We start from the raw sequence: 24210 nt of genomic DNA, 5'->3' as shown, positions 1-24210 counted from the left end.
AAACCATTTCTATAGTGACTGGATTGAAACGGTTAAACATACAGAACCATTTGGCCTGGTAGTGGAAAAGCATCTGTAGAGGCACCAGTTGACTCTATAAGGGACTCTGTGAATTAGAGCTACTCGAACAAAACTTCAAACAGGTTTCCCTGAACATGTCCGCATCAACTATTGGTCAGCTGGTCCTACACTTTTTTTTATGAGGGCGGCATGGTGGCTAAGTGGTTAGCACTGTTGCCTCGCAGCAAGAAGGTTGCTGGTTCAAGTCCCGGCTTGGCCAGTTGGCGTTTTTCTGTGGAGTTTGCATGTTCTCCCCATGTTGGTGTGGGATTCCTCCGGGTGCTTCAATTTCTCCCACAGTCCAAAGACATGCACTATAGGTGAATTGAATAAACTAAATTGCCTGTTGTGTATGTTTATGAATCTGAGAGTGTATGAGTGTTTCCCAGTGATCAGTTGCGGCTGGAAGAGCATCCGCTGCATGAAACATATGCTAGATAATTTGGCGGTTCATTCCGCTGTGGCGACCCCTGATAAATAAAGGGACTAGGCCAAAAGAAAATAAATTTAAAATTAAAAATAAATTGGGCATAGTACAGAAAGTACTTGGCTATAACAGAAATTGCACATCTTTTGTCATAATGCAAAAAATGTCTGTATTATATTGAATTTTAAATTAATTTTACAAGCTTTACGGATTTATTCCAATAACCTGAACTTCTTTTTATTTGTCAGCAGCTTTGAAAAGCAGCGCACTAGGCAGCCCGCATGGAACGAGCAGGAAGCATCCAACTTGATATTCCGGACTTCAGCAACTCCGTCCTGTCGCACTTGAACCAGTTGCGAATACAGGGCCGTCTATGTGACATTGTGGTCAATGTTCAGGGCCACAGTTTTCGTGCCCACAAGGTGGTCCTTGCCGCCAGCTCCCCCTACTTCAGGGACCACATGTCACTGAGCGAGATGAGCACCGTGTCCATATCAGTCATCCGGAACCCAACCGTATTCGAGCAGCTCCTTTCGTTCTGCTACACAGGACGATTATGCTTGCAACTTGCCGATATTATCAGTTACCTGACGGCTGCCAGCTTCCTTCAAATGCAGCATATTATTGATCGTTGCACACAGATTTTAGAAGGCATCCACTTTAAAATCAGCCTATCGGATGTTGAAGAGGAGCTTGGGAATGGAGCTCATAGGACCACCAACCAGACCATTGAATCGGGAAGAGGTGGGACGACACTAGGTGGGTCCCGCTCCTTGAGTCCCAGACTCACAAGCTCCCGTTTGTTAGGCAACACTGGGGTGATCAGCATCCGCGATGTGAGGGAAGTCAGAGAGATTAGTCCCCCTGGGGAGTCCATGAGCCCTCAAATAGTGGAGCACAGTGGCATTGGTTCGGAGGAGGTGGGATCTGGGAAAGAACCCATTCTCCGAATTAACCGAGCCGGGCAATGGTATGTTGAGACAGGACCTGAGGCAGAGAGAGGAGGAGAGGAAAATGTGCGAATGGTTGATGGGTTTCGGATTAAGACCGAAAGGATGGATGAGTGGATGGGGGCAGAGACCCAGGCTTCAGCAGAGGAGGGCAGTGGGGCCGAGGAGGGGCCGACAGTAATGATTGACACCTCAGGACGTAGCACACTGGTGCAGGAAGGAGGAAGAGGTGGGAAAAGTTCCCAGCCGTCCAGTAGCTTCAGTGAAACAGAGAGGTGTGTATGGCATCTACAGGAAGTTCACGTTCAATTTAAAAATAGTTTTTTTTGTATAAGCATCTTATGGATGTAGTTAATTTTTTTTTTTGATAAGGAAAATCAAGGCACAATACTTAAATGTACTTCACTTACCCCAATAACACATTTTCTGTTTTGTTTTGTAAAATAAATAGTGAACCTGTACTTGTTTTTGCTTCAGGTTTAGTCCAACAGGTAGTGTTGTGGTCATGGCTGATCGCCAGAGGGCCAAGAGTGAGTCTCCAGGAAGAGTGGACGATCAGAGACATCCCACCTCACAGGTAGGGCATCCCAAACATAGTTGTAATCAAAAGTTTACAATTACAACCCTTTACTTTTTCTAATATCTTCAAATAAACATTGGTGGGGCACACAATGCTGAGCAAATAAGAAACCCTACAGTTGTATCATAGACAGAACAGGTGGTGTGCCTAAGTTAGGAACCATTTTAATGGAGTGGAGATCTTGTAAATAGACCATTAACCTTTCACCCTTTCCATACAGGGAGAAGAACAAGCTGTGTTTGACATGGGAGGATATGAGGAATACCTACGAGAACAGGTAGGTGACAGGTGGTTCCGCTACAACCCCCGTCTCACCTGCATTTACTGCTGCAAGTCATTCAACCAGAAGGGCAGCCTAGATCGTCACATGCGCCTGCACATGGGCATTACCCCTTTTGTCTGCCGAATCTGTGGGAAGAAGTACACCCGCAAGGACCAACTTGAGTACCACATCCGTAAGCACACAGGAAACAAGCCCTTTCATTGCCATGTCTGTGGCAAGAGCTTCCCATTCCAGGCTATCCTCAACCAGCACTTCCGCAAGAACCACCCAGGCTGTGCCCCACAGGAGGTGTCCCATAGTGCCTCTCCCGAGACCACCACGGTCACCTCCCGTGGAGGACAGAATGAAGACGAGTCGCCCAGCCAGGAAGATGCTGAGGGCAATAGTGGGGGTGGAGGTGCTGGCTCATCCTTCGGAGAAGGGGTCCAACCTTCAGTCTCCACCACTGGGCCTGACTGAAAGGCTTTGACGTAAAATGTTACAAATTTAGGGAGACACAGGACAGCAGGGTCAAAAAGGACCTTCTCTCTTGAGATCCACCTGTCCCTTGTCTCCCAACATCCACACTGAAAGTTGCAATTTGGAAGTTGAGTGAGCAGGAGGTTCTCTCAGCTACTGTCAACAAGGAAAGGTCTAAAAAAAGGGATAGTCTTACACGTCCCATTTGGACAAAGATCCTCTATTTTTTTTCAATGATAACAAAGATGCAAGGAACAGTTTGCTAGGAATAGTATTCTCTAGGGATTTATAAATGGTATTTCCGCTTTAAACCGCATCTACCTTCACCATACAAACTGAACAGGACGTCAATATATGAAGACAAGCCACACTCCAACAACCTCACACACCACTGGATGCAGTGATTAATTTTGTTCGTTTGATTTGTTTTTAGTCTTTTCTGTCTTTTTATATATGTTATGATTTTTTATATTTTTGTACTACTACAAATCTTTCAGGATAAACAAAAAAGAGAAGCTCTAGCTTTGATTTGGTGAAATTGCGTCAACAATTGCCAAACTTCTCTGTGCCAGAAGATGCGTTTTAAAATGAGAGGACATCGTAGTCCTTCGCTACTTTGCCTTGAGACAATCTTAATAAATTAACCTGGGGCTTGACTTTGTGCTCCCCAGTCATGGCAAGCTTAGGAAAACGGGTTCAGTTTTTTTATTAAGGACCCTCAGGTCTGACCTAATATAAGATTCTTTGTTTCTTTTTAAGTTAAGTGCCGATCCGGCCTGCCATATAACTGAAATGCATTTCTCACACTTAGCCTCAACCCAAGGAAGTTGTAGTTGTAGATATTTGGGTTTATAACCAGAAACACATTGTCATTTTACTGTTTAATGTAGGTAGTAATACTGTGATATAGGCACGCTGGTAAAGGACAAGGGTCAAGCATAGCAGTGACATATTTATTTACTTTTAATTTCCGTTAAGGCCTTCATACATCTCCAAACTCAACTACTCAGCTGCTGAATGTTGGCGATACAGTGATATAATACACAGGAAATCTTTCAACCTCAAATAAGCTACAATAGACCGCTCAGTTACCTCTCTCTCACATCACTACGCAATACCGATCTGTCGCACGCAGATGTGTGGATGCACTCAGCCGAATTTTATGTTCAGTGTTTAATTTTTTCTTTACATTGAGATTTACAAGCCTCACCAACTTGTTTTACAGATATTTTGTTTGTAAGAATGTGTTTGAGCAGGGTGAAGGGGTCCCAGAAGATGTAACCTTCTTCCTTTTATGTGTCAAGTCAAACGAATTGAGTCTAGTGCGGAGACGAACCAAATGTGGACTTGGTTGTCAATGCTATTTAGGAAAACGGAAACCGTATGTCTGTGATGACTGGGGGAAAAAAATTAAATGCCACGGAATGACTTTGAGTTTAAGATTTCCCTTCATCTAATGGAAGGCACTTTAACTTTGGGGTCAAGTGCCTTTACACTTGGCTTATGAACAGATGTTTCCAGATGGTGCTATGACGTAAATTTACTGAAGCTCTCAGTAACCAAAGGAACTGAAACTTGGAAGTTCTTAAACCCCTGGGAGGGTGAACAGGAGAAAAAGAGATTACATCAGGCACTTAAAGAAAGGGTGGGGGTGTTTATGTTTAGTTTTTGGAATACTTGTATATCTATATACATGTGTCACTTATGCATATTTAGACAAGTTTATACTTGTAATAACTACACGGAGGCGGTTTCGGGAATGATCAACAAAAGCAAAGGTGTTTAAGCGCAAGTCAAGCTGTTACCATTTTTATAAGGCTGTGAATTACACTTGGTTGCGACTGATTATTATTTTTTTTAGAAAATGGTTATAAAAATCAGCTACTGATGTTTCCGATAGGGATTTTGTGCACCTCGCTTCATATCAAACACAGGTTGGAACTTACTTTTACCGTTACTCTCATCTGTGAACACAGGTCAGCAGGTAAACACTTCTTACAAATATCAGGAACTCTCTGTTTACTTTTGGTGTTGACCTTCTCGGTTTGTACCAAGCGGATTTTCTTACTTGGAACTCTAGCTCTGGGTAACTTGGGTCAACATATTTCATGAGTGCAGCGGAAAAAAAAAAACATGAATAATTTCACTCAATGTAAATACTCATGCCTCAGAAGCAACCGCATTGAAATACAATCCTGAAACTGTATGATATCACGTTTGTTGTACAGTTAAGAACCCAGGTAAATAGAAGAGCATGTTGATATTGCTTTTATTTGTCATAATGCAACCTCATGATAAGGCCAGAGGAGTATGTCTGTAAACAACAACATAATCATAATCTAATATGTTATAATATATCAAAAAAATAGGTTCTTTTAACGCCTTTACGTTTAAATTTAGATTTGGGGCATGAGCCTGTTTTGTGTATGCCAAACATATAAGGGTGATAGTGACTTAAATTATCTTTATGTGAATGAATTAATTGCAATTTAATATCAAGGGATCTATATCTATAATTAGTCATTCCGATTATTGTTGAAGCTGCACCTTTTAGCAGTCTAAATTTAATCATGTTAATTTGGGTTTTAGGGCTTATGATAACTTTTAAGCATGTTTCCCTAATGTTGACCTTCAAAACATTGATGGTTGACCAACCTGTCTGTTTTTGTTAAACTATATTATTCATTCTAATATTATGTGTTTGGCTTTGGTATGTTTTTCGAGCTTTAAGAGGATAAATGTGTTGCTACGGTGTATATATTAGCCTGTAATATTTAATGTTTCTATATGACAATACATCTACTGCAGTTCAATTGTTGACTGATCAAGTCAATCCTAACCAAATTATGTCTAATCTTAACACAGTGTTATTGAATGTGTAGTTACATATGGAACGACATTGAAGCAATATTTCGCCCTATTTCCAGATGAAGTGGTGCAGAATTAAAATGCACTTGTGCAAACAACGACCAATCGATTTCAACATGGAAAACGTGTTTATGCATATTGCATACCTGCCAACACTCCTATTTTTCCTGGGAGTCTCCCGTATTTTAGTCACATCTCCTGCCACCCTCCCATTTTGTTATTTCTCCCATAATTTTTTGTACAGCCTGTTAATGTGGATTCACACGGAGCTTCAGTGTTAACGCTTGAGCGAGGGCGTGTCTGAAATTGGGGCTGACACGATCGTAATAGCAGCGTCAGCCAATGAAATTAGTCTGCAATCAACTACTGTCTGAGCTGGGGTATTTACATAAAGCGATCTGATTGGCTGACGCTTCAGTTGGCACATGAAAAGTTGAGAAACTTCTGCAGCAAGCAAAGCCCCTTAAGTGGTGCAGACGGATCCACAATTCAGTTCGGCAACGCTTGATTTCAACTATTCAAAGTGAATGAGAAGCGTTGATGCTGATGCCCTGTGTGAATAGGGTGTAACACCCCTGGGTCGCCGATTTTGCTATAGTATCCGATCGCAGCGGCCGCCCGAAATCCGGTGCATAGTACAGTTACTTACCCAGTTTTCAGCTGTGTTACTCAGACACCTCACCCCCGACAGCAAACCGCCCCCCGTGGTCTCGCGGATTTTCAGAGACAAATGTTGGCAGGTATAATATTGGCAAATGGGATAAAATTCTATCTCTGTGATCACATTTACCTCATGGTTATTTTTATTTATTTTTTTTATGGTCCGCCTTGTGAAACGTGATAAAGTGCATGTCTCTACTTAGTCGTTTTTTGTTATTTTTTGGGGGGTAGGGTCCGAATGACAAAACTGAGCCATATCTTCAAAGTTTGTTCAGTCTTGTCGCGAGTCCCTCTGGAGCAAATATTTTGTACAAGCAACACATTTCAGAAAAGGACACTTCAATAGCCTACATATATATATTTCAACTCTTAGTCTGTCTGAATAAGCAAGCAAGCAAGCAAGCGATGCATTGACAAAAAAACTAGTCAATTGTTTTGTTTTTACCTCAAAAGAGTCTTTGTACAAGGAAACAAGACATTGTTCTTCTACTGACCTTCAGTAGAAATTGTTTATTTGCATGTTGTCTGTCTTTTGTAATGGCCAAACATCAAGACAATTCCAGGCATCTAAATTTGCACCAACAGAAGCCAAAATATTGACCTTTTACGAGTTGTCATGCTATATTGTTTTATTTGCAAAAGCAATATAGTCTGTAAAGTTCTTTCCATGTGTCTTATAAGATTTAATCACTTTAATTTAAACCATACTTCATAAAATATTAAATTTTTACAAAACCACGATAAAGCAAAAAATATTTTATTCTTGGAAAAAAAAGGTCCAAATTCCAAAACACGAGAATAGTTGTCTTAAAGTTTTAATAGTAGACCAATATATTTATTAAGATAGCAAATGTTTTAAGAATTGAGAAATTATATTGATAGGCAATTAAAGGTATAGTTACTTATTTGAGATTAATCTGCGTTTATGATTGCTTCAAATTTGCATTTAAAATGGTACAGGAATCAGAAAGTTAATCGTTAATAATGTGAATGCCATCTTCACAATAACCACTATGTTTATTTTCGTTTCCTTACTGGCAGTGTGTCAAGTCCATTCTTCTATATAGAAATAAAGCACTTTAAGTGTAACTGTGAAGGATTTTTAATTATGTTCTTTCAATGTATAATTATGTAAGCCCAGATTGTGTGATACTGCTAAACCCAAATTTCTAATATGAAAAAAAATAAACTTGTTTTATCCTTGTTCAGTGTCTGTACCTATTCCTTGCCTCCTTTTATTTCCAAATCATCTACCCAACCTATTGCTGTGTTTGTTGCCAGTGCTTGCTTGGTATACTGACAAAAAAACTAACAAAACAAATGGATATATTGGGACCAATTTTAAAAATCATTTTTAAGGGGTGATGGAAGGAATAAAGCAGCCTAGACAAGGACGATCAACAATTGTCCTCAGTGCCAGATCCATATTAGCTGCTCCTGCATGGATTTGCGACTCGACCAGTGAAGATCAAGGCATTGATACTGGACTCACGAATAAACAGTAGGAAAGGCTGGTCTGCAACAAACTGCTCTCGGAAGATGTTCAGGGAACGTCCAGTAGCAACTACCGCTGTGGCGGCAGAAGCTTCACTACCTTCCTCGTTCACCTGATGAAACAAATTGTGTAACCCACCTCGGAACATGACACCTGATATTGCAAACTATTTTAAATAATCTTACCTCAAGGAAGGCCTTATGGTAAGCATCGGAGATGAACAAGTTGGGTCCTTCAGCATCAGCAACCATCCCTAGTGCAACATAGTGAAATAATAGTGTTTAAGAATGTTGATATTACACCTATACATTTCAAAGAAGAAAACCAAAGTAAATGGGAGGTTTTTGCATGTATTTGACAAATTAAGTGCTCACATTTAGCTAAACGATGATCTTGTCAGTTCTGCTCATCTCGCACTTTTAAAAACGTGAATGAACCAAAGACTTCAATAAATCAAACAAGTCCCATGCTGCAAGTCATGTCACATGATTTTACTTTTTTTCATGTGAAACTTGGTGTTAGTGGGGCCAGCAGGGGCTAGGAGTCCTAATGCCCCAGTATAGTGAATTGGACACTATACTGTCAGTGAGTGCTGTCTTTCAGATGAGACGTTAAACTGAAGTCCTGACTCTCTGTGGTCATTTAAATCCCTTGGCACTTCCTGTAAAGAGTAGGGGTGTAAGCCCGGTGTCCTGGCCAAGTTCCCTACGTCGGCCCTTACCCATGGCCTCCAAATCAGACCCCTTCATGATTGTGTAGTGCTTTTGGGTGCATGAACATACACAATAAATGCGCCATGTACAGTAAATACACATTAATTACTTGAGTTTTGCGGAGGAATTAATGTAATCTGCTGGAAAGGGGTGGGATATGATGCAATAATTAATCTATTTAGACAAGTTCAATAATCATTGGAGGCCAAAACCGATCATTCAAGTGCACAGCCCTAATTCTGACTCTAATGAAGCTTTTTGGTTGGAGAGATAAAAATTGGGAAAAAACTTGGGGGTGAGTAAACTATGACAAATGAAGTTCACAACATAGGTTCAGGGGTAGCCTAATCATTCAGGCAGGTCAATCATTATCACGTTTGTATATAAGCAGTAGCCATTGGACTGTGTCAGCTAGCGGTTTTTACCTGCATCCCTCCACCTCCTCTTGTCCTATTATTGTCCTATTATAGTCTTTTTCTTCAGAAGTAGACTCATAAGGGGGTTTGAATGAGTCTAGCTTCCTTCAAGCAGAGTGCATCAGATTTGTTCACCATTATTTATCATGGTCATATTACCAAAACAGAGTAATGTACCTGGGAGACTGGCATTCGCTGGACTAAAAAGATGTTCAAGGCCCATTTTCTTCAGCTGCTCTTTGAGGCTGAAACTGTCCTCAACACGGAAACGAGGAATCTGCACAGCTACTGTGGTCTCTTTCATGGCATGGAGCCAGCCGACAAGTTTCTTGAGGTTCATATTTGCCACCACCTTAAATAGATTCAGTTTTGTTATGTATGGTGACAGATTAAGATCTTAAAAGGAGAACATTGTGTATACTGTTTATAGTAGACTTACTTCCGACAGGGTTGCGCCTTCAATGGGTAAGATGAGCACCATTGTGATATCCCCACCGTTGTAGGGCAATTCAAGGATCTTGACTTTGTCCTCAGGAATTTTGGCATATTGGAATTTCTTCTCTTGGTACATCATGGGGACTGGACATTTGTGCGTTGGGCTGACATGAAAGTCTAACTTCATGACATTTTGCTTATCAAACTTGTTTTTCCATTGCCCCTGGAATGCAAAAAACATACTGTAACAGGGTTCACGAGTCAGGAATACCAAATCCTACACCTTAAAGGGCCTCTTTTCTACAAATGTTACCTCTAAAACACCTGCCTGGAAATTTTAGAGCTGCATTCAGAACCACATATTTTATGGTACAAGGGTAGGCAAGTACTGAGGGTCACTATAATAAACAGTTTAGTGGCATCTCTAATCAATCACACCTGCCATTTAGTTTTCAAGCAACACTAAAGACACATTTTATTTTTCAGGTCTGTTTGATTAGGGATATAGCGTAACTCAGGACAGTGGCACTCCGGAACTAAACTTGGTATGTAGCAGGTGATACATTTGGTTCAAACTTGCTTCCCGACCAGTTCTATTTAGAATGTGTGGAGTTAGACATACAGTGCTACACCAGTCATGTTACTGATACTATACATGACATATGGCATGAATAGAGTCAGTACAGGTACATCAGCATCCTTTACTGGAGACTCCAGATTGAATCCTACTCGGAGTAATGCAAGTACATCTGGAGGGGTTATATTGCAGTCATGACTTAGACAGGAGTAAGGTTTACCACAGTGAGTGTAATGGAGACTAGTTAGTAAAAGTTGTGCAGCTAAACTTCAATCTCCTGGCCTCAAGAAGCAAAATAGCACATGACACTAGAGGTTGTGGTCTGTAGTTTTCTTGTTAATGTGTCTATCACCTTTTATCCAAAGCCACTTAAATGACAATAAAGATACACATTTTACCAGTTCTTGATTTACTTGTGTATTGAAGCTTGGCATTCCTAATGTCATGCTTTAGTATTTTAACTAATATAAAGTAATAGTCAATCTTTAAAAAAGATTAAACTAATGGAGCAGTGGCTGAAGATCTTGATTAGTTGGTTTTAGTGCATCAATGCCGGAGGCTCTGCGGATGCAGGATTGGACAACTCCACAAGTGCAATTTTACTCTTTAATAAGAACTACATCTTTGTACCCTCACTTACTTTGAAGTAGATCGCATTCACCAAGACTAATATGGTGTTGGTGTCTATTGAACCTTCTGGCAGGGTATCTTTTATTCGGTTCTCGGTCTTGTTCGCAATCCATTCATTTATCGTCATCCTTGATGCTTCCGCTTTCTCCTGGAGGTCAAAACCTGATTGATTAGTACAGGGCCATGGACCAGATATTTCAGATCAGGGGTGTTCAAACCTGCTCCTGGAGGGCCAATGTTCTTCAGAGTTTAGCTCCAACACACTTGCCTAAAAGTTTCTAGTCAGTCTGAAGACCTTGACTAGCGTGTTCAGGTTGGTTTACAAATAGGAGCAGTGGCCTTTCAGGAACAGGAACACCACTGATAAAGACATTTATAAAAATGTAACCTTAAAATCGAGAGGCATCAACTTGGCTCCATAGACCATCTCACTAATGTGCTGGAAGGTCTCATTAAAAGTTGTGGATTTGTCTCCAAACAAACGGTTTGCAGAGATCAGTTCTGTTGTCTCATGCTTTTTGCGGTACAGACGACAGTTCAGCTTGGCGAAGAAGAAGTGGACCTGGTCTGATGTCTTTTCCTTTATTGTATCGAACTGAAACACCTACATGATAAAGATAGAGAAACTGTTGACTTGCTCAAGTGATTGATTTTTAGAGTTACTACTGAACCTTACTTTCATGAGCTGCTCCAGCGTTGTGTTACAAGCCCCTAGCTTTGTCATGGCGAAAGCTGTTGAGATACTAATCGGTGACAGAAAGATGTTTTCATCATTGGATTTGCCCTCTGCAAGCTGCTTGAAAAGCGAGAGGGCGAAGCGGCTGTTGGCTTTGGACAGTTCCCACACTCGAGCGTTGGTTCCAGGTGGGATATTCTCTGGCTCTTTGTTTGGTTGGATCTCATCCGGGTTGCGATAGATGCACATTGGCTCCAAGGGTAAGTCTTTGGGCTTTGCGTTGCAGATATCTTTGGTTGCATGGATCGAACATAAGGCAAGTGCCCACGAAGCCCACATACATGCCAACAACTTCATCCTGCCTAAAGTGCAATGAGAAACCATTTCAGGGAAAGTAGATCAGTACAAATTTTAGTGGCTATGCAAATCATGCAATATAATGGCTGTTTCTCAATTCTAAGAACGCAGAGAACGGACTTGCGGAGAGCAGTCTTGCCAGGTCACCTCAGAAGAACGAACTCGGGAGGCCGCGAGAAAACAAAACGCATCCTATGAGAAATGAGATGCTGCACTCTTCCCGATAGTCACTTGACCTTTACGCAATTTTAATGGAAATTTATTTAAACACTGCAGCCTTCATACAGCGATTTATTGTTTTGCCCCTTTTTAATACACATAACATGCATAATAAGTCATATCTCTGAACTTTGATATTAAACAGGTATAAAATGCTGCGCTTCCCACCTTCTTTATTCAGAATCAGCCGCAATGACTTCTGGGAGTTTGAGCAAGTTTTACGCTCAAGTCTGCATTGACAAATCCCCGATATCAAGAACACACCTAGAAACCTTCATGCATCCTCCATTCGTGGAGTCTTGAGTTTTGGTACTGAACTGAACACAAGATCTCATATTGAGAAACAGCCAATGTCTTTTGCGAATTCAGAAGACAAGTAGGATTTTGGAAAAAAGGTTTGCTCTTTGCCAATCTGCCAGATTAACTAGCTTTCTAGTCACAAATAAAAGTTAAATCTGTATTTAATTTAAACCGATCCACTTTATACTAGAGTTGTCCAAAGTGAAAACTTCTTTGTGAAATATAAGCACAACTTTGCACAATCATTTCGACAAAACTGCTCTTTCTTAAGATACACAATAAGATGATTTACATTTATGTTTTTCACTTACCTGGTGTCGTTTTTCCTCGTTAAAGACTAGTTTTGGAGCTATGTTTTACCTAGGCAAGCAGCAAAGTCAAGCAAAACACTGTTCTGTCGACAGGTCAGTGCCCTAAAGAGTGTCTAAAGTTACTCAGAACAACCTTTGAGCTATTGATTGGTTGTGTTAGGTCAATCACAAGCAAAGCAAATAGGATTTGTAATGTGCAATCCGTTCAAAACAATCACTGTAAAAAAAGAACTATTTCATTACAAATCCGTCAACTGCCTTTTAAAGTCTGAGGTAAAATTTTGTTTATCATCGGAAGTAACCTTAATCGTTAGGTGTTAAAACATTGAACTTGTTGCATGAATTTGTTAAAAAAGACAACAGAAAATGGTTTACAATATCATTTAATCATAATCCATGCCAGAATCACTGCTGCACATAAAATACATTTCTTATTAAATAATTTTTCAAGTTTTTTTTTTCAATATCTAATTCAAAAATCCAGTTAGTAATACCCCCTGCCCTCTCAAAGAAGAAAAGCAATTGTATTATACAAAAATGCAATCCAAAATTTCACACAGTGAATTCTTGTACAAAGAGAAAAAAGGTATTACAACTACATCCACATTGGAGAAATATTCTAAACATTCCATAATGGAGTATAATATACAAACATTTATTTTCTTATTCAGGTTGAAGTTAAAAGTGTACCTTAATTTAAGCAGTCTATCATGAGATAACATGGGAGAAATCATCAAAAACAATTATATATCCCGATGTTAGGAATCATGGTATAAAGACCACAACGCAACACCCCATCTCACGAAAAACAGTCAATACATGAGTGCAAGCAATGAGTTTCAGTGGGAACAAACGTACAGAAATGAGGTGGACAGCACTCTCTTTGGACACAAACACGCAATCATCCATTTCAAAACTACGTCCTACAGCTATAAGCTAAAACACTAAAGCCTGAATTTGTGCACAACCATCGGTTTCAAGTAACGTTGCGACTTCTCGTGTGTATGTGCGCGACGCATACTTTCCCCTTGAGATCAGGGAACAATATGTACCATCAATCATTTATCTGTGTGGGAAAACATACTACAGTCTCTGGTGTTTCAGGCACTAAGTGTCAAATTTCAACCCTTCCTATATTCTCATTTGTATGACTTTTGACACTAATTAGCACTACATTCGCATTTCAAAATGCAGGTAAAAATCACAATACGAAAATGAGTTCCAATGAGGAAACACTTGAGGTTTTTCATTAGACACTGATCATAAATACAACATATAAATTTATTTTTACAAGTCAGCACTGGGTGGAGGAATCGCATGAAACTGTTTGCCTCGAAATCAAGATAAAACTTTTTGTTTTGAAGATGAAGCACATTTTTGAACTTTATTTTTCTATTTTATCCATTACCAAAATGGGGAAAATACTGCATTTTCATAACCACAATATAATAACAAAAATAAAATATATATTCAAATAAAACACATTGGGATTTCTTTGTGATTTATGAGGCAGTTTACTGACTAAAGTGTCATTCACAATATAGAAAATTGTTCTCATTACCATAATAAAGTAATGCTCATTACAGTATAAACAGCAGCAGCATTTCTTTTCATAATATTAATGATATGAAGGCAGTACTATAAATATGATGTATCAGTACTTTTTAAAATGAAGCATACTTTTAGAAATAAAATTGAGACGATTGTCCAATTTACTTCCTAAAACATAATTTATGACGCACAAAAATACTGCATACTCATAATAATAATAATAATAATAATAATAATAATAATATATTTGATTTATAACGCGCTTTTCTAAAACCCAAAGCGCTTTATCATTACCATAATACAATAACAAAACTGCAACTTTTCATATTGAAATTAAGCATATTTTTAAGAACTTTAAGTTTACTACCTAAAATGTCATGAAAAATATTGCATTCTCATTACCGTAATACTCATTACAGTAAAATCAGCAGCAGCATTTCTTTTTATAGTATTAATATAAAGGCAGTACTATAAACATGATTAGACAATTGTCCAATTTAATTCCAAATATATCATATTCTTGACGTGAATGCACAAGCTGTATTACTGTAGTAACATTTTGTGATAATTGAGTCCGTTTATTTCCTAAAATTGTCATTACCACAATGTGGAAGATTATTGCATTCACATTACTGCATTACAGTAACAAAAACATTTTCTATATTAAAATTCAGCACATTTTGGGAATTTTTTTTTGCAAGTTTACTCTATAACATGTCATTACTGTGACATAATGTGGAAAAATATTGCCTTCTCATTACTTTAAAAAAAACAATTTCTTATAATAAATTAGGTATAAAGGAAGTACTATACATATGACATATCAGTACTTTGAATTTGTTCTATTATTCAGAAAGCAATAAAAATAAAGGTCACAAAAACAGGCTTCATTTCATGGGACGCAAAAACATTTGCTATGAGGTGAAGGTTTCATGTGATTCATCCAGGTAAACATTTTGGTTCCCTTTTCAAATCGGTAGTGATTCCCATTGGTCATGGGGTGATCGTGTAAATGTTGCTTTGCAACAATAGTTTTAAAAAGATGGTTTTCGTATGGCTGACTTAAAATACATAATTTTAAAACCACAATAAATTGAGCCCTTCTGCAAGAGCTCATACAATCTGCGTTTCATTCAAGGAAACATTGAATTTTTTTTTAAAATCAGTCTTACTTTAGGTACAAAAGAACTGTCGCGGATTGTTTTAATGGCATTTATGAAAACAGAGTAATCCTTGATTTGCTTATCTGCATCATTAGACCTCCAATGCCTAAAAATGAACCTTAATACTCCCTCTCTGAATATTGATATCAAACTATGACATAACACACAGGCTGTCCTTGTTTTCCTTTTCCAATTCAGACTCTTCAAAGAAGCCTAACATCAAACAACCACCATCACACCATGAAACATGCTTAAATACTTGAACTCACAAAGATACACAAAATGGCTACAAAAACGAATGACCTGGCAATAAATTCCTTTGTCTCAGAAAGGATAGGCAGTACTCAGTTTGGCGTTCTGAAAGCCTGCAGATACGAAAAGATCATTTAATATAAATGCTGACTTAGAAGACTGAGGAGAGTGGAATATTATAAATAAGAATGGTTCGGCTACATCTACACCCCAGACGCATGAATAACTGCGGATCTACATAAAGGCACAGTCTTGAAGTCTTCAAGTCTCGAAACTGGTTGAGCGACAATTGCAGTCCTGAAAAACAAAACAAAAACAAAGCGTGCGCACTGCGACAGACGTTTACACCCAAATACACTTAAAATCAACCCTGAGATAAAGACAGAGGTGTTCCTTTAAAACAAAACAAACATGACATTACCCAAGTGAACCTAGGACATTTTCTAGATCCTACAAATTCCTACAAGAGCGTTTTAACACGAGTTCGCCTTTGAGTACAGTTCGTAATCAATTTGAAAAGATTTCTCCACACTGTGCACCACAGTTCTATTACCTAAACAAAATTGCAATTTCCAATCTTGACGATTGCTTAAAATGTCCAAAGCTCAGACCAAAGCCACAGTAATACCATACAAATTCAAACAAAAAAATAGAATTTAACTCCAACTTAAGAGAATTTCCACCAAAATAGGTGCTTTTAAGGTTGCGGTAGGATGTCTCAAGAGACCATTACATGCTAGCAGACAAAAAAAACAATCAAAAATAAACTAACTTACAACATAAAGCTAAGTTATTGAGGCATGACAGTGTTTCCTAAATGATGAGATTTCACCACCGAGAAAGAGATCTACATGGAAGAATGCAGGTTTGAGATTACAGTGCAAGCGTTTTAATCAATCTGCTGCTTTATTGATGTCAGAAAAATCTGTTTTTTACTTTAATTAAAAGTAATGCGACTTCAATTTTATACTTGTGTATAATTTGCTTTATAAATTGCTTTACCATTTTCCAAGAAAATCTACGCAGAGAAGGTGGGAAAATTCAACAGACTCCACAAACGTTTCAACCCAACAACAGAATGTTCGATTTTTGGCTGCTGCTCTTGACGTTTTCATGCACCAAACGGCTAGTAAAAACATCAGAGAATTGACTTTTTGTGGATCTCCAGAGCTCAATGCGGCTGATAGAACTACAAACTAAATTTTTGGTTGGGTCAGAACAAAAAATAATAATGCAAAATACTTTCGTCCAGTTGTTTGGCTCGCTGTTTTATGTCTCCAGTAAGACATCTGACACTAACACAGAGTAAAGAAGCTCCAGTGTTTAAAGTAAACCTAAAAAGGCTGTCATGTACATGTTTGAAAGCCCAGCCTTTAGGGAAATTCGATTGAAGCAGCCCATCAAAACAATGTTCAAAGATGAAACAGAATGAAGGAAAGTCTTGAGGCGATTACGACTAGATCAAAGTCTTTCATTTAGCTCTGAACCACATCTTTTGAGGCAAAACACAGAGCAGATATATAAAAAAAATGTGGGTCGTAACTTCACTGACAAAGTGAAGAATAGTTTATACACATTCTTACAACAGAATGCAGCTTTATGCATCACCACAGTGGGCTTCTTTCCATCCTCAGGATGGAAAAATGTAACTATACCCACTACAAACTAAGCAGAGTGACCTGGATTGTTATTTCTATTCACGTCCAAAAATAATGCATCCCTGAGGACATTACAGCAGAGGAAGAAGATGATGATGATGATGATGATTACAGGTGGTTCAATCGAAATCCCACAGGCGGTGCAGTTTAACGCACTGAAAACAATACAAGAGCCCTATTAAGACTTGGCTTTCTTGGCATGAGAGCAATTGAGGTCAATTTAGTGACTAGAAAAAAAATTGAAGCCTAAATTATGAAAATTGTTTCGACCCTTATGATGTATCAAAATGCTTGAATATGCAGCAAGCCTGCAGCTAACATAAAAGAAAGATCTGAATCTGAACACTGTAAACTCTGACAGAAGTGTAAACGCCACACCAAGCACAAACAAAAAGCGTAACTACTGAAAATGTAGCATCACATGATAAAAAAAAACGCAAGTGGATTGCTGATCCTTAAAGAGATCACGCTGCTTAAGACTGAGGATATTTCAGATTTAGCCTGATTTACAAGGCAATGAAAAAAGGAAAGCGGTGAATACAAACAGGAAGAAGATACTCAACAGCAGATACTGCTGTGAAACTCAATCAGGGCATGACTGTGCATGTCTATGCACAGTAAATCCCACCCATAATTGCCTGAAGGGTGTTTGAGGGTCAGCGGATGAAGCTAACGTTCAGGATTAAGCGAATGAACGGTGTTATACAGCAATGTTAACCTGGGACAGGAGAGCAAACCGGGTGCTCCAGAGGTTGTGGAAGGGGAATATGAGGTAGAATATGAGCCGGCTAAGAGTGAACGACTCCATTCTTGGGCAGATCGGGGCTGCTGGCCACCTGTTCAGAGGACAAGCTGAGCGAGGACGTCTTGCTGGTCAGTGAGGACATGCTGCTGCTGACGAGACCACAGTCCTGGACCAAACTCATGGAACCATTGGAGCCCTCACTACAACCAGAGGCAGAGAGAAAATATTGGGCATAATTAACCAAATGTCACCACAAATGTATATACTTAATTTTTGTCTATGCAATGGATGTAGATTGTTATTGAGTCAATCTCTCAAAACCATTTCAGGTAATATTTCACCCCTAATATAATAAAACATACATGCACATATACATATATATACACATATGTAGATACACATACATACATATATATACACACACACACACACACACACACATATATATATATAATTTTTTTTAAATTTTTTTTTTTAATTTATTTATTTATTTTTGGTGTAAATTCATTTAAATAAATTATGAGAATGTGCATCATGCTTTTTATCTTTTTAATAATTATTTTTTCGGGGTTTTCAACTTTATATGAGAGGACAGTAGAGAGTATTGACAGGAAAGCATGGGGAGCAGAGAAAGGGAAAGAACCGGCATAGGATCACGAGGCGGAATCGAACTTGGGTCACCGTGAGCACCGGAGTGCACTTGTCGACGCATCAACCACTACACCACTGGCGCTGACCTTTTTATTCTTTTTAAAGGAACACTTTACTCCACGCATTTTACAAGTTACATTGGTTGAAAAGTGCTAGTGGAAGTACGTTTTGAATCTGATTAGACCATTAGCATCATGCTCAAAAAATGTGTTTCGATTACTTTCCTATTTAAAGCTTTGACTATTTTGTAGTTACACTAGCCACGTTTGCTCCTAAAGCGAGCGAGCCAGGGCCAGTCGTGTTTGCACTGTCACTTCCGGGACTGATCGCGCCATTTATCAACGTTTTTTGTGTGTAAGATTCTAATGGTCTAATCCGAATCAATGGTTTATGCAAAACAAAAAAAAAACCTAATTTGGATTCAAAAATGGTAAAGCTCAACTGTTTAGCTCAAAGAGAACTGTAAAATGAGCCCATTTCCAAAAAAAGTTGAGTGTTGCTTTAAAGATTAAATGGCGAAAAGAAATGGGATTTATTGTTAAAATGTGTCACCTCAGACTCAGTTGATGCTCATCTCGCTGCAGAAGATGTTCATCTGGTCCGTTTTCGACTGAGATCCGCTTGTATTTGCCATCATGGTTCTCCTGAAGATGAAAAAAATCCAAACTCAAGCACAATGAAGCAGCAAATTGCCATCATTTTAACATTTATAGGGTATATGGAGAGCTAGTGTTTCTTCCCATACTGATAAACTTCTGGTGAACAGTTAATGTGACTTTTTTTCATTTTATATGGTTCCTTTTACAGCATCGATGTTGTAATGTAATTAAAATACAATCAGTTAAATAGACTTTGACATTCGTTTAGTTGCACAAGTGTAAAATGAGTTAAAAAGCCGTATATATAATTATATACATTATAAAATATAAGTCCCTAAAATTATATAAAATTAAACTGCTTTTTGAAACAATGACCTTGCCGAAAAATGTACTGAAAATAGAACTGGCCATGGGCTCATGAATTATGCATAAGTAATAGAATATATTAATAATGAATAATTAATAGGAGGTCTATAAATTGCGTGTCTCACTAACCATCTCCTGTGACCTCTTGTTGATCTCTTTCTCCACCTGGTGCAGCTCGAAACTCAGCTGCTCGCTGGACAAATTCCCAGAGCTCCAGTCCACCCGAGATGCTTGGGACATCACTGAGCTGGAGTTCTGTCAAAGAGAGTGAGTGATGCTGAATCAATCCAAAAAATAAATGATAAAATAATAATAATAATAATAATAATACACAAATATAACCATAAATATTTACAACTTTGTTTTTGACTTTATATTTATGGACTTTCAATGTTCTTCTAAAGCACCATTATTTTCAAATCAAGCACTTGTAATTCTCACCTGCAGCATATGTAGCGCCATGAAAGTCCTTACTGTACATAACATTTCACTTACACTTAATATTGACATAAAAATATCAGAAAAATGATGATGCTTTGAACATGTCATTTAAAAAAAAAACTGACCGTTTTCAAAGAACTTTAATAAAAATTGATGAATCCAATACTGGTAATATTCAGACATGGTTTCTGAAATATTGATAAAATGTGCATTTTTCGCCAAAGTTCTTGTACAAGATTTAAATTTTGTATTTTTAAATTAAGAATTTCTCTTTTCTGTTTTGTTTTTGAGCATAAACATATGGAATTTCACATTTAAAGGGCACCTATTTTACCCCTTTTACAAGATGTAAGATAAGGCTTTGATGTATCCAGAATGAGTCTGTAAAATTTCAGCTCAGAATACAAATCAGATAATTTATTATAGCCTTCAGAATCTGCCCATTTTTATGTCTGAATACATTGTATCTGTTTCTGCAGTCTGTGGCTTCAAATTCAACTGAGCTGCTTCTCCCTGTGTTACGTTACGTCAGATAAGCAGCACAGTGACAGACAGGGGCGCCGCTAGGGGGGGGAAGTTAAGACTATTCTGAGGGCCCACGTCGTTTTGCGGCTCCTGGAGATACTATTAGGGGCCCACCAGACCCCATGCTCTTTATTTTCGTCCACGACCCCCCTCCCTCTAACCCACCACACTTACTGTCTTTACAATACATTACAAACATGCTCTGTTTTAAAAATGTTTTAAACTTAAAAAAAAAAAAAAAAAAAAAAAAAAAAAATCACAGAGTTGGAGCAGATATTATAATTCCAGTTTCTTTGCGAAAAAAAAAGTTCTGTGGACACATGTATACATGTCATTATAGAAACATGCCGCTTGTCAATCAAATCGGTGGGCAGGGAAACCACATTACTACATCACATTGGTCTGTGTCATGGATTGGTCAGGCTCTCACGACCCCCACTCACGAAGATCACCATCACCTGACTTCTAATGAGCACACAGCTGCATCACATTCACGAGCACCAGATAAAAGCACAGCACTCCAGTCGCTCATTGTCCGGGCTCGTCTCGACGAAAGCGGACAACTGAGCGACCACTCAGCGTAGTCATCCTCAGCTAAAACAAACGATTTACTTACCTGTTCTCTTTGTATTCCTCCTAGTCTTCCTGGTCCTCCCGAATCGTCCTGTCTTCCGGTCCTTCCAAGTCTGTGTCATCCTCTGTCAGCTGTATCTGGTGTGTGCTGTCCATCCTCGTGTATTCCTGTTACCCAGCCACGGAGGAAAAGACCCCAACATCATTCCTGATCCTCCTGGCTATCCTTCATGTGCTCCTTGTTGTCATTTAATAAACACCCTAACGTTTCCTTACCTCTGTCTCCTGTCCGCTTCATAACAGAAGCCCGGACCCATAACGACGACAACATGAGCACCCCCGATCACCTTCAAGAGCTGGTGGACCAGTTGAAGCGGATTCTACAGCCACCAGCTCCACTTTCCAACGCACCACCAGCACCGAGCACTTCCGCCTCCACAGTTTCTTCTTCGGCCCTTCCTTCCAGTCCCATGGCCCGACCAGCGCCCTACTCAGGCGGAGCGGGGGAGTGCAATGGTTTTCTGTTACAATGTTCCCTCATATTCGAAATGCAACCTTCTCTATATCCCACAGATAAGTCGAAGATCGCCTACATCGTATCTCTACTCTCTGGACCTGCACTTAAATGGGCTGAGACGATCTGGAACCAAGCCGGGCCGGTCATGAATTCCATCACTACCTTCACGGAGTATTTCAAAGAGGTGTTTGGACGTTCTGATGGGGAAGTAGCCGCTGGAGAGCAGCTGTATCATCTAAAGCAAGGTACTCTATCTACACAGGAATATGCTCTCCGGTTTCGCACTCTAGCAGCTGCAAGTGGATGGAATGAGAGATCGTTGTTGACCACGTACCGGCTCGGCTTGGAACCCACTCTCCGAATCCAACTGGCCACATTAGATGATACAATGGGTCTGGAGAGATTCATCCAACATTCTCTCCGATGTTCCGATCGTCTCCGTTCCTATCAACAGGACACCATCACCCCCTCGTCTGCACTCCTCCAATCGCCTGAGTCAACAGCCTCTCCAGAACCAGAACCCATGATAATAGAGTCTGGAAGACTGACATCAGCGGAACGACAGAGGAGGCTGACCCGGGGTCTGTGTCTATACTGCGGTGTCAGTGGACACACCCGTATGGAGTGTCCCCTTCGTCCCATTCGGACTTCAGTGAGTGTATTCAGTACGAATATTGAACAATGTAAACCACTTACTACCACCGTACAAATAACTACTGCCTCTATTTCTCTCCTTGTCACAGCCCTCATCGACTCCGGGTCAGCAGGGAACTTCATCTCCCAATCCCTCTGTCGTCAACTCCACCTCCGTACTGAGGCGTCCTCGCATATATACCAGATACAACCGATAACCCAGTGCACTCGATCTTCGACCCGTATCCATCGACAATGCGAAGACATCCTTCTTCAAGTGGGGTTGTTACATCAAGAGAGGATTCAATTTCTGGTTCTGGAGGGTGCAAATATGGACATCATTCTAGGGCGCCCGTGGCTGGTGAAGCACGATCCCATCATCTCTTGGGGCACAGGAGAGATAAAGAAATGGGGATCTGGATGTACACCTGCCTGTTTTCCAAATCTCCCTCTTCAAGGTCGGAACCCCATTTCTTTGTTTGCAACATCGGTCGAGAGCCCTCCTGAGAAGCAGTCTATCCACATTCCTAAGGAGTACAGCTCCTTTCATGATGTCTTCTGCCCCAAGAGAGCTTCCCAGCTACCGCCGCATCGGCCATGGGACTGCGCGATCGACCTAGTTCCAGATGCCCAGTTGCCAAGAGGTAGGATCTACCCGCTCTCGCTTCCAGAGAATCAGGCAATGGAAGATTACATAAGGGAGGCTCTGAGTCAGGGGTACATACGTCACTCAAAATCACCAGCCGCCTCAAGCTTCTTCTTTGTGGCCAAGAAGGACGGAGGGCTGCGTCCATGCATCGACTACAGGGTCCTAAATAACGGTACAGTAAAATACCGATATCCCCTTCCTCTGGTACCAGCCGCTTTGGAACAGCTCCGAGAAGCTAAAGTCTTCACTAAATTGGACCTCCGCAGCGCGTATAATCTGATAAGAATACGTGAGGGGGACCAATGGAAGACAGCATTCGTGACCCCTACTGGCCACTATGAATATGAGGTCATGCCTTACGGTCTGGTCAACGCCCCCTCCGTATTCCAAAACTTCATTCATGAAGTCCTCCGGGAGTTTCTTCACCACTGTGTAATAGTGTACATAGATGACATCCTCATTTACTCCCGGAGTGAGGCCGAACATCGCCAACACGTTGCGGAGGTCCTACACACATTGAGAGAACATCACCTCTACCTCAAAGCGGAGAAATGCTCATTCCACCAGAAGTCGATTCATTTCTTGGGATACATCATTGACCAAACCGGTATACGTATGGATGGGAAGAAAATTGAGGCTGTTCTATCCTGGTCAGAACCCACTTCCATTAAGGAGCTCCAGAGGTTTCTTGGGTTTGCTAACTTTTATAGACGGTTTATCAAGGACTACAGCAGGATTACATCACCTCTCACTAATCTCCTCAAGGGTAAACCCAAAGGACTGGAGTGGACCAAAGAAGCAGCCGCAGCCTTCCGCCTTCTTAAGAAGGAGTTCACAAGGGCCCCACTCCTGACTCATCCTGACCCAAATCTTCCTTTCGTGGTGGAAGTGGACGCATCCACCACCGGCGTCGGGGCAGTATTATCTCAACATCATGATACACCGCCCCGACTGCATCCCTGTGCCTATTTCTCTCGGAAGTTGAGCCCGGCGGAGCAGAATTACAGCATAGGAGACAGGGAGCTTCTAGCAATCAAGCTAGCCTTGGAGGAGTGGCGTCACTGGTTGGAGGGAGCCAAACATCCGTTCCAGGTGATCACAGATCACAAAAACCTCCAATACATCAAAGAGGCCAAGAGACTATGTCCACGTCAAGCCAGATGGTCACTTTTCTTCTCACGTTTTGATTTCTCCATTTCCTATCGTCCAGGACCCAAGAATCTAAGAGCAGACGCTCTCTCTCGTTTACACGAGCATCACGATCATGAAGAACTCCCAACGAAGATTCTTCCCGAACACATCTCCATTTGTCCGATCACCTGGAACGCTCCTCCAGTCGTTGCCACTCCGGAAGCCCCTGCTCCGCCGGGATGCCCTCCTCATCGGCAGTTCATACCACCTGAACACCGGGTAGATCTGATCCACTCCTTACATACCTCGCTAGGCACTGGACATCCAGGGATCAACAATA

General features: G+C 40.2%; 3 protein-coding genes across 4 annotated transcripts in view; 1 reads left to right on the top strand and 2 right to left on the bottom strand.

Annotated features, from left to right (window-relative positions):
• zbtb37 (zinc finger and BTB domain containing 37) overlaps positions 1-7491 on the top strand; it is a 9244-nt gene extending 1753 nt beyond the window's left edge. The window contains exons 2-4 of the mRNA XM_056447282.1: positions 739-1712; positions 1915-2014; positions 2238-7491. Coding sequence (XP_056303257.1) covers positions 769-1712; positions 1915-2014; positions 2238-2759 — 1566 coding nt within the window. The 5' untranslated portion in view covers positions 739-768 and the 3' untranslated portion in view covers positions 2760-7491. The remainder of the gene's footprint in view (positions 1-738; positions 1713-1914; positions 2015-2237) is intronic.
• serpinc1 (serpin peptidase inhibitor, clade C (antithrombin), member 1) lies at positions 6766-12531 on the bottom strand. Its single transcript, XM_056447283.1, has 8 exons — positions 12417-12531; positions 11230-11591; positions 10942-11157; positions 10564-10701; positions 9351-9569; positions 9089-9263; positions 7968-8035; positions 6766-7894 (listed from the first exon to the last, which is right to left on the bottom strand). The coding sequence occupies exons 2-8, from the start codon at positions 11584-11586 to the stop codon at positions 7715-7717; spliced, it is 1353 nt and encodes a 450-aa protein (XP_056303258.1). The 5' UTR covers positions 11587-11591; positions 12417-12531; the 3' UTR covers positions 6766-7714.
• A 252-nt stretch (positions 12532-12783) lies between these two features.
• Positions 12784-24210, bottom strand: part of rc3h1a (ring finger and CCCH-type domains 1a) — a 54974-nt gene continuing 43547 nt past the window's right edge. Inside the window, exons 18-20 of one of the 2 annotated variants that reach the window (XM_056447318.1) lie at positions 19531-19656; positions 18989-19080; positions 12784-17985 (exon numbers count right to left, since the gene is read on the bottom strand). In XM_056447318.1, the coding sequence (XP_056303293.1) occupies positions 17829-17985; positions 18989-19080; positions 19531-19656 (375 nt within the window). In that variant the 3' untranslated portion in view covers positions 12784-17828. The remainder of the gene's footprint in view (positions 17986-18988; positions 19081-19530; positions 19657-24210) is intronic. The other variant, XM_056447319.1, reaches the window with a different exon arrangement.

Source organism: Danio aesculapii, chromosome 22 (genome assembly GCF_903798145.1).
Source record: "Danio aesculapii chromosome 22, fDanAes4.1, whole genome shotgun sequence".
Lineage (NCBI taxonomy): Eukaryota > Metazoa > Chordata > Actinopteri > Cypriniformes > Danionidae > Danio > Danio aesculapii.
The sequence above is the reverse complement of the archived record's forward strand: the minus strand, read 5'-3'. Positions and strand labels throughout refer to the sequence as shown.